At 37.3% G+C, this 9,599-nt stretch overlaps 1 protein-coding gene across 1 annotated transcript; it reads right to left on the reverse strand.

Moving 5' to 3' along the window:
• Positions 1–594: 594 nt before the first annotated feature.
• Positions 595–8,901, reverse strand: Polr2J (DNA-directed RNA polymerase II subunit RPB11). The gene is made up of 3 exons (XM_053782826.2): positions 8,657–8,901; positions 8,079–8,228; positions 595–1,494 (listed from the first exon to the last, which is right to left on the reverse strand). The coding sequence occupies exons 1-3, from the start codon at positions 8,732–8,734 to the stop codon at positions 1,366–1,368; spliced, it is 357 nt and encodes a 118-aa protein (XP_053638801.1). The 5' UTR covers positions 8,735–8,901; the 3' UTR covers positions 595–1,365.
• Between the last annotated feature and the right edge of the window lie 698 nt (positions 8,902–9,599).

Consider the following 9,599-nt stretch of genomic DNA (forward strand, 5'->3'; position numbering starts at 1 on the left):
GATGCCAGGTTCAATTCCTTGGATCAAAAGCCCCCTCACTAAAAGCCTCTATTGAGGGGCCCATGAAAATAACCATATATATGTAGATATTCAGTTTACCTACAGTATTAGATTTAAACTGTTTAGTATTGAATTTTTTCATTCAGTGAACAGCACACTTTAATTTGCATTCTTTTGTTGACTTGTAGAAATAATCAATACTTAAGATTTAAGTATTGATTATTTCTACAAGTCAACAAAAGAATGCAAATTTAAAGGGCTGTTCACTGAATGAGAAAAATTCATAACCATACAGTTTAAATCTAATTTTCATTTCAATTTACCTACAGTATATGTATATCTACTTTTCATGGGCTCCTCAAGGGAGTCCTTTATGCTGGTCAGGGGCTCTTGCACCAAGGAATTTAATCTGCCCTTCCCATGGCATAAATCAGAATGGGCAAAGTTCATTAAATCTGAAAATTCCCAGTAATTGTTAAAATCAAGGAAAAATGTTACATTCAATGGGAATTGACTTTTAATTAACATCCCCCTCCCCCATTTGTCCATTAAATTGAGGGTTTACTGAACTATCAAAAATGATGTTAATAAAAGTTCTTTATCTTTTCTGCAAAGTTTTCTTCTATCAGTCAGTCATACAAAATCAGGAAAATATTCATATTATGGTAAATGGTGAAATAACTACAGAATATCATCCACCCCAAAAGAAAAGTCTAATATCTATCTGGCTATTAGTAGTTCTAATCAGCAAATCCAAAAGTAGGGATAATTCATTTTCTTTGTTTGAACAATTTTTAAACTGACCTGACCTTCCCTTCCCTCATCAATGTAACAATAATAAACTGACCTAAATTTGGGCCAAAAACTCAGAAGGGAAAAAATATTCAGAAGTTATGATAATCAGTATTATGGAGACTGCTGAGAGTAAGCCATTAACCGACTATTATTGTTTACTGGTAAGTTTCATGAAATATTTAAAATGTTTATAGCGCATTAGAAAAAACTGTACGTAACTACGTATACCAATTCTAACATTGCATGTGTAGTGGGCCCATATTTGTCAAAAAATATATTTTAATACATTTGGTACAGATTAGTTAAAACATGTTTTTTACATTTCTGGGAATTTAAGATTTTTTTTCCACTTGTTTTTGGAAACAAATTACAGTAGATGATCTGTCCAAGAAGATACAAAGATAGACACTTCAAACTAAAGATAATTTTACAATGAGATATTCTACACCCGAAACTCCAACTTGATGAAAATGATGTTTGATCTAAGGGTTTAAACAATGTCTAATGAATATGACAACAAATAATGGCATGACAATGAAAAGTAAGTACTGAATATAAAACAAAGGTGCCTTAGTCAAAACCTTCCTTCTTTTCTCGTATAGCCTCTCTGAATCGTTCCTCTAGCAGTGAGAGTTCGGAGATCAGGTCTGTGATGGCATTCATGAAGGCATCATGTGGCGTATAACTGGCATCTATGGTCTAAAAGAGAGAGAGAGAGATTAAATATTTTTTTTTGTAAAGTTACTTGTATACATATAGCTTAGTATATTATTAATCCAATTACCTAGTTATAGGTAATACATATTTTAAGAAAAAGAGGATAAATAAGTATACAAGATATGATGTAGGGCGAAATGACAGTAGTTTGTTGGATTATGTATTGGTAGATAAAAGACTGTTGAGTAGACTTCAGGATGTACATGTTTATAGAGGGGCCACAGATATATCAGATCACTTTCTAGTTGTAGCTACACTGAGAGTAAAAGGTAGATGGGATACAAGGAGAATAGAAGCATCAGGGAAGAGAGAGAGAGGTGAAGGTTTATAAACTAAAAGAGGAGGCAGTTAGGGAAAGATATAAACAGCTATTGGAGGATAGATGGGCTAATGAGAGTATAGGCAATGGGGTCGAAGAGGTATGGGGTAGGTTTAAAAATGTAGTGTTAGAGTGTTCAGCAGAAGTTTGTGGTTACAGGAAAGTGGGTGTGGGAGGGAAGAGGAGCGATTGGTGGAATGATGATGTAAAGAGAGTAGTAAGGGAGAAAAAGTTAGCATATGAGAAGTTTTTACAAAGTAGAAGTGATGCAAGGAGGGAAGAGTATATGGAGAAAAAGAGAGAGGTTAAGAGAGTGGTGAAGCAATGTAAAAAGAGAGCAAATGAGAGAGTGGGTGAGATGTTATCAACAAATTTTGTTGAAAATAAGAAAAAGTTTTGGAGTGAGATTAACAAGTTAAGGAAGCCTAGAGAACAAATGGATTTGTCAGTTAAAAATAGGAGAGGAGAGTTATTAAATGGAGAGTTAGAGGTATTGGGAAGATGGAGGGAGTATTTTGAGGAATTGTTAAATGTTGATGAAGATAGGGAAGCTGTGATTTCGTGTATAGGGCAAGGAGGAATAACATCTTGTAGGAGTGAGGAAGAGCCAGTTGTGAGTGTGGGGGAAGTTCGTGAGGCAGTAGGTAAAATGAAAGGGGGTAAGGCAGCCGGGATTGATGGGATAAAGATAGAAATGTTAAAAGCAGGTGGGGATATAGTTTTGGAGTGGTTGGTGCAATTATTTAATAAATGTATGGAAGAGGGTAAGGTACCTAGGGATTGGCAGAGAGCATGCATAGTTCCTTTGTATAAAGGCAAAGGGGACAAAAGAGAGTGCAAAAATTATAGGGGGATAAGTCTGTTGAGTATACCTGGTAACGTGTATGGTAGAGTTATTATTGAAAGAATTAAAAGTAAGACGGAGAATAGGATAGCAGATGAACAAGGAGGCTTTAGGAAAGGTAGGGGGGTGTGTGGACCAGGTGTTTACAGTGAAACACATAAGTGAACAGTATTTAGATAAGGCTAAAGAGGTCTTTGTGGCATTTATGGATTTGGAAAAGGCGTATGACAGGGTGGATAGGGGGGCAATGCTGCAGATGTTGCAGGTGTATGGTGTAGGAGGTAGGTTACTGAAAGCAGTGAAGAGTTTTTACAAGGATAGTGAGGCTCAAGTTAGAGTACATAGGAAAGAGGGAAATTATTTCCCAGTAAAAGTAGGCCTTAGACAAGGATGTGTGATGTCACCGTGGTTGTTTAATATATTTATAGATGGGGTTGTAAGAGAAGTAAATGCGAGGGTCTTGACAAGAGGCGTGGAGTTAAAAGATAAAGAATCACACAAAGTGGGAGTTGTCACAGTTGCTCTTTGCTGATGACACTGTGCTCTTGGGAGATTCTGAAGAGAAGTTGCAGAGATTGGTGGATGAATTTGGTAGGGTGTGCAAAAGAAGAAAATTAAAAGTGAATACAGGAAAGAGTAAGGTTATGAGGATAACAAAAATATTAGGTGATGAAAGATTGGATATCAGATTGGAGGGAGAGAGTATGGAGGAGGTGAATGTATTCAGATATTTGGGAGTGGATGTGTCAGCGGATGGGTCTATGAAGGATGAGGTGAATCATAGAATTGATGAGGGGAAAAGGGTGAGTGGTGCACTTAGGAGTCTGTGGAGACAAAGAACTTTGTCCTTGGAGGCAAAGAGGGGAATGTATGAGAGAATAGTTTTACCAACACTCTTATATGGGTGTGAAGCATGGGAGATGAATGTTGCAGCGAGGAGAAGGTTGGAGGCAGTGGAGATGTCATGTCTGAGGGCAATGTGTGGTGTGAATATAATGCAGAGAATTCGTAGTTTGGAAGTTAGGAGGAGGTGCGGGATTACCAAAACTGTTGTCCAGAGGGCTGAGGAAGGGTTGTTGAGGTGGTTCGGACATGTAGAGAGAATGGAGCGAAACAGAATGACTTCGAGAGTGCATCAGTCTGTAGTGGAAGGAAGGCGGGGTAGGGGTCGGCCTAGGAAAGGTTGGAGGGAGGGGGTAAAGGAGGTTTTGTGTGCGAGGGGCTTGGACTTCCAGCAGGCGTGCGTGAGCGTGTTTGATAGGAGTGAATGGAGACGAATGGTTTTTAATACTTGACGTGCTGTTGGAGTGTGAGCAAAGTAACATTTATGAAGGGGTTCAGGGAAACCGGCAGGCCGAACTTGAGTCCTGGAGATGGGAAGTACAGTGCCTGCACTCTGAAGGAGGGGTGTTAATGTTGCAGTTTAAAAACTGTAGTGTAAAGCATCCTTCTGGCAAGACAGTGATGGAGTGAATGATGGTGAAAGTTTTTCTTTTTCGGGCCACCCTGCCTTGGTGGGAATCGGCCAGTGTGATAATAAAAAAAAAAAATCTTCAATAATACACCAGTCATCTCTTCAATAACACACCAGTCATCTCTTCAATAACACACCAGTCATCTCTTCAATAACACACCAGTCATCTCTTCAATAACACACCAGTCATCTCTCACTGAGGTATGCTGCCCAAAGAAACAAGAAACATTCAATGCCATTCATTCAATTGCTGCCTGGCCAGAAGCATAATGACATCACAGTTCAGAAGGCCCTCCGAACTGCAACATCCTTACCCTTCTATCAAAGTGCTGGCACTGAACTTTCCACATCCAGGACTCGGTTATTTTTAAATGCCAATATCTGAGACTATGGCTAAACCGACATCTGCTGACATTTTGCAAACATCATTATACAATGTTCAGATACACCATTCATATCTTAAATCAAGAGAACAGCTCAAAAATGATAACGAAATTTTGACAATTTCAGGATATTATTCAGATTTAACCACCTGAGCTGTTAGCTCACTTTGTAAGTCAATATTTTCCATGACTAATTTTTTTTTGAAACACAGGCTGTCTCCTACTGAGGCAGGGTGGCCTGAAAAAGAAAAGTTTCTTTTTAAATTTAGTAATTTATATAGGAGAAGGGGTTACCAGCCCCTTGCTCCTGGTATTTTAGTTGCCTCTTACAACACACTTGGCTTACAGAGGAAGGAGTCTTTTCCATTTCACCATGAGTAACTATAGAGAGGAAATTGATAGGCTCACCTGCAGGTCATATCTGACCCCTATTTATGATCTCAACTTAAAGCACAAACCTGGTTCTTGCAATGCACCCTTAACCCCTTGACTGTCGCAACCCCCAATCCTGAGGTGTCTCCTAGTGTCGCAAAATTAAAAAAAAAAAAAAAAAAAAAAATTCTTATGAAATGATAGAGAATCTTTTCCCAATTGTAATGACACCAAAAAAACGAAATTTGATGGAAAACTGATGGAATTACGCTCTCGAGAAGTTAGCGGCCTCGGCGATATTTACAAATCGGAGATTTCGCCTAATTTGAGCCCTATTTTCGGCTAATTCCATTGTTCCAGTCGACCAAACTCATAGATATTTCTTTAGAACAACATTTTTTCTATCGACTGAGTACAAGAAACTGCCCATTTACCAATTTCAACTACCCAATAACATGTTCAGAATTTTGCAATTTGGCCAATTTCATGAAAATTAAAAAATATGACAATTTCAAAATAAGGTCCAGAATGAACAATGCAGACATTCCTGGCTCTAAAATAACATATTCTTTGTTCATCAGTCATGTCTCCAGGCCCCTCTGATATTACTCTTGCTTTCTATTTTGAAATTTTTATTCAAACAAAAAATAAAAGATTTACTGTTATGCAGACTACTGCACTACTGTAATAATTGTACAAATAACGTCAACCCATTCATGACTGCATATTAGAATGGCTAGTTGGACATTTATTGGACAATGACATCATCTGTTTACTTTTAAACATCGACAAAAATCAAACATTTCCCCTAATTTGAGCTCCATTTCCAGGTTCTTTTTACAGTAAAACCAATCAAAATCACCTCTATGTCTATAATATGTTTTCCATTCTATCAAATGAGACCAAGAAAACGAGAATACAGCCATAAATACTATACGAAAATAGACCACAAAGTCAGCATTTTAATTAAAAAAAAAATGGTCGTAGTTTTTTTTTTCTCATTATGCACTGTGCTCCAGGATTTTTTTTATATGGTGCACACTGACCACACAGACCCATTCTCTCACATGTGGGCCTACCACCTTAATCCTGCTTGATTTGAAGCCGCTAGAATTTACGAGTATATATACGTCAAACACGGTACCTCGTATAACGTATATATACGACCAAAACAGTCAAAGGGTTAATAACTTGACTTATAAGTGTTTATTTAGGATTCATGCATAATTTTACAACTATTTTATGTAGAATTAAACCCAAGATAACCCAGTATTCAAACAATGTGGCTCAATTCCAATGGGGTCCTTGTTTAATATGGTTAATTTATTTTTACTTGGGCATATAAGAACATAAGAAAGAAGGAACACTGCAACAGGCATACTGGCCATGCAAGACAGGTCCAATTCACTCACTGGCTTAAGCCAATGCCTTAAGGTAGTCAGGTCAGGTCCCATTCACTAAGGAAGGAGTACAGCGACTGACCTACTAGCACAAGCTGGTCAGGTCCAACTCACACCACTCCACACTCACTCATGTATTTATTTAACCTATTTTTAAAACTACACAACATCTTAGCTTCTATGACGGTATGCGGGAGTTTGTTCCACTCATCCACAACTCTATTACCAAACCAGTGCTTTCCTATATCCTTCCTGAATCTGAATTTTTCCAACTTAAATCCATTGCTGTGTGTCCTATCTAGGCTAGATACTTTTAGCACACTAATTTACATCTCCTTTATTAATTCCTGTTTTCCATTTATAACAGGAATTAATAAAGGGGATGTAATGTGTAATGCTATCTTATCCTCTATCCTTAGTGATGCTAGTAAATCAGAAGGAATACATAAGGTGAAGAGCAAATTATGAATATATTAAAAATACAAGTAATCACTATCCTGCAGATGTAGTTCAATGCAGATAAGTGTTAAGTCCTAATCCCTGGGAATGTAAATAACCCTGCACTTACAAACTAAGTCATATAGAACTTTACCATACAGAATGTGAAAAGGACTTGGAAATCTGAAAGCAAAACAACAGTGCATAATAAGGCTATGATATGCTTGGATTTATATCAAGCTGTGTAAGTAACCGAGTCCACAGTCCAGAAGCCTGACATATCATTAGTAAAGCCTCAGATTATGCAGCCTAGTTTTAGTTGGTGTACTACAGGATGGATATAAATGCAATGGAAAACATACAGAGAAAGATGACAAAATTAATATACTGTGCAAAAAATCTTGAATACAAAGACAGAGTCAGGGCCCGGAACCTATCTCTTGAAAGACATAGAATGAAGGAAGACATGATCAAAGTATACTTTTGGCAGATGGACATAAATCAAGGATACAAATAGGCTATTAAGTATATCTACCAAGAAAGAAGCTAAAATAATGGATTCAAACTGTGTAAGTTCAAATTCAGAAAGGACGAACGAAATATGTACTGGTTCAGCAATAGAATTGGCAAGAGGAACAATCTGCAAAGTAGGGTTGTTGAAACTAAGCTCCTAGGTATCTTCAAAAATAGGTTAGACAAATACACGAATGAGAAGGATTTAATACAAGTGGGACCTCCCAAATACAGATGAGAAAAACTGCTGCAGTTTTCCTCCATTCTTGTGTTATGGACATTGTTATTTTGGGAAATACAGTGGAACCTCAAAAATCGAACTGCTCCCAACACGACCAATTATGTAAGTGCATTTTTGTAAGTGCTTTTATAAGTGTATTTTTGAGGGTCTGAAATGGACTAATCTAATTTACATTATTCCTGATGGGAATAAATTCACTCGGTAAAGGCACTCGAACAGCCTTCTGGACCGAAGAAAGTTTGATATTTGAGGTTCCACTGTATTAGCAAAAACAGTACATTAATTTTGACAAGTGTAGCACATCAGGGTTAATGTTTAATATTGAATTATGACAGTTAGCCAATCATAGTAAATGCAAAGAAGGATACCCTATTTCCATATCTAACAATGATGGAGTAAGGTTAGGTTAGGCTTCATTAGGTTACATTTCTTACCATTTACACAAAAGCTACCTCCATGACAAAGCTAACATAGTATTGGACATTTTCTGTAACAAATCACTGCTCAACCCATACAAGGCCCATATCTCCATATTTACAAATTCCTCATCAGCTAGTCAACGAGAAAGACAACAAACTATACCTGAATACGAAGGAGAACTTTGTGTTCGAGGGGATGAGGGTTCTTGTAACCAGCAAACATGACATTTGGGTCTTTGAGAAGTTGCATGCGGATCATGTTGCCCAGAGTGTGATCTTCCTTGTTGATAGTGTAGATGGCTGCATTAGGTACCTAAATAGAAAGCAGAGAATTAATATGCAATAATATTAGGTATAGTAGCTTGGGACAGCACAAAGTGACTCACAATAAAACACTGTACTGTAGATTTAGCATAATTTGAAAGCTGCTCAACATTGTCTGCATAACCAGAAGCTTTCCATTAAATCTGCAAGTCATAGTCTCACAATTGTTTACTGTAATATTTACTGGAAATAAAAATTTTTACAAAGATTTTTTTCTAGCACAGATCCTTATACCACAATTACAGTTTACATTATATTGAAGGAAGGGGAGGAGAGGCTGGCTAATGGGGTTTAAAGCCTATCGACTGAACAAGGATCATTAAGCATCACCTGCATCAAAGAACCCCCTTTGAAGAGGAAACTAATAATACTGCAACCATTTAGAAGCATCTACAAGTTTTCCTTTCAATACTTTACCTTCGTATCAACCTCCTTGATAATTTTCTTTTCTCCGTCAAACAGCAGAAATGATTCGAATGTGGGCGGCGCGTTCATGTTTAGTGTGGTTGTTCTTGTTCTTTAAGAACGTGTTATAGTGAACGCAGAGTCTACTGTGGTAGAAGAACACTGGTATAAAAGGAGGAGCAACAGAAGCTAGTGACACACTGGAGCAGTAATGGCTGCCACACTGTTTACATCAGCTGGTCCTCAGACAAGTGAGGTGCGCCATGCCTGCCTCAACTCGTATTACTTTTTTGTATAATAGTCACGGAGAAGCACTGAACCCGTAAGGGTTATGAGGGCGCCTGAGAAATGGGCGGTAGATGCATTTGATCCAAGGGACAGCTGCCTCTTTTCCGTAGATCAAGAGCACTTCGCCAAATAATAATAATAATAATAGTAATAATAATAATAATAATAATAATAATAATAATTATTATTATTATTATTATTATTATTATTATTATTATTATTATTATTATTATTATTATCATCGACAAACACTAACACAGTATAATGTGCAGATGATACTAGAATCAGTATGAGAGTGGCATTCATGGGGGTGTATAATAAACCTACTAAACTAACCTATGTATGATAATTGTAGTAGTGTCCCAGTGTCTAAATGAACTTACGTACTTACCACAGAAGACACAACAATCCTCCAGGATGATAGAAACAGTCTTCCAGTGGACTTCTGACAACATTATGTTTAATGAGGACAAGTTTCAGTTAGTCATGGAAAGAATGGGAAAATAAAGACAGGAACGGAGTATATAACAAACTCATATCACTCAACATAGCGTAAGACTAATGTGAGAAACCTGGGAGTAAACATGCCAATTCGAGAAGCACAAAATTGTCACTGTCATAACCGTAAGGAAAATGATAGGCTGGATAACTAGAATCTTCAAAACAA

This window comes from Cherax quadricarinatus, chromosome 28 (assembly GCF_038502225.1).
Source record: "Cherax quadricarinatus isolate ZL_2023a chromosome 28, ASM3850222v1, whole genome shotgun sequence".
In the NCBI taxonomy this organism is placed as follows: domain Eukaryota; kingdom Metazoa; phylum Arthropoda; class Malacostraca; order Decapoda; family Parastacidae; genus Cherax; species Cherax quadricarinatus.

Bases quoted from the DNA above. Each gene is read 5' to 3' on its own strand.
- Polr2J (XM_053782826.2), bottom strand. From the start codon at position 8,734: ATGAACGCGCCGCCCACATTCGAATCATTTCTGCTGTTTGACGGAGAA. The intron at 8,229-8,656 runs GTAAAGTATTGA...CTTTCTATTTAG, and splicing joins TCAAGGAGGTTGATACGAAG to GTACCTAATGCAGCCATCTA. The intron at 1,495-8,078 runs GTATAGTTTGTT...TCTCTCTTTTAG, and splicing joins AAGTTCTCCTTCGTATTCAG to ACCATAGATGCCAGTTATAC.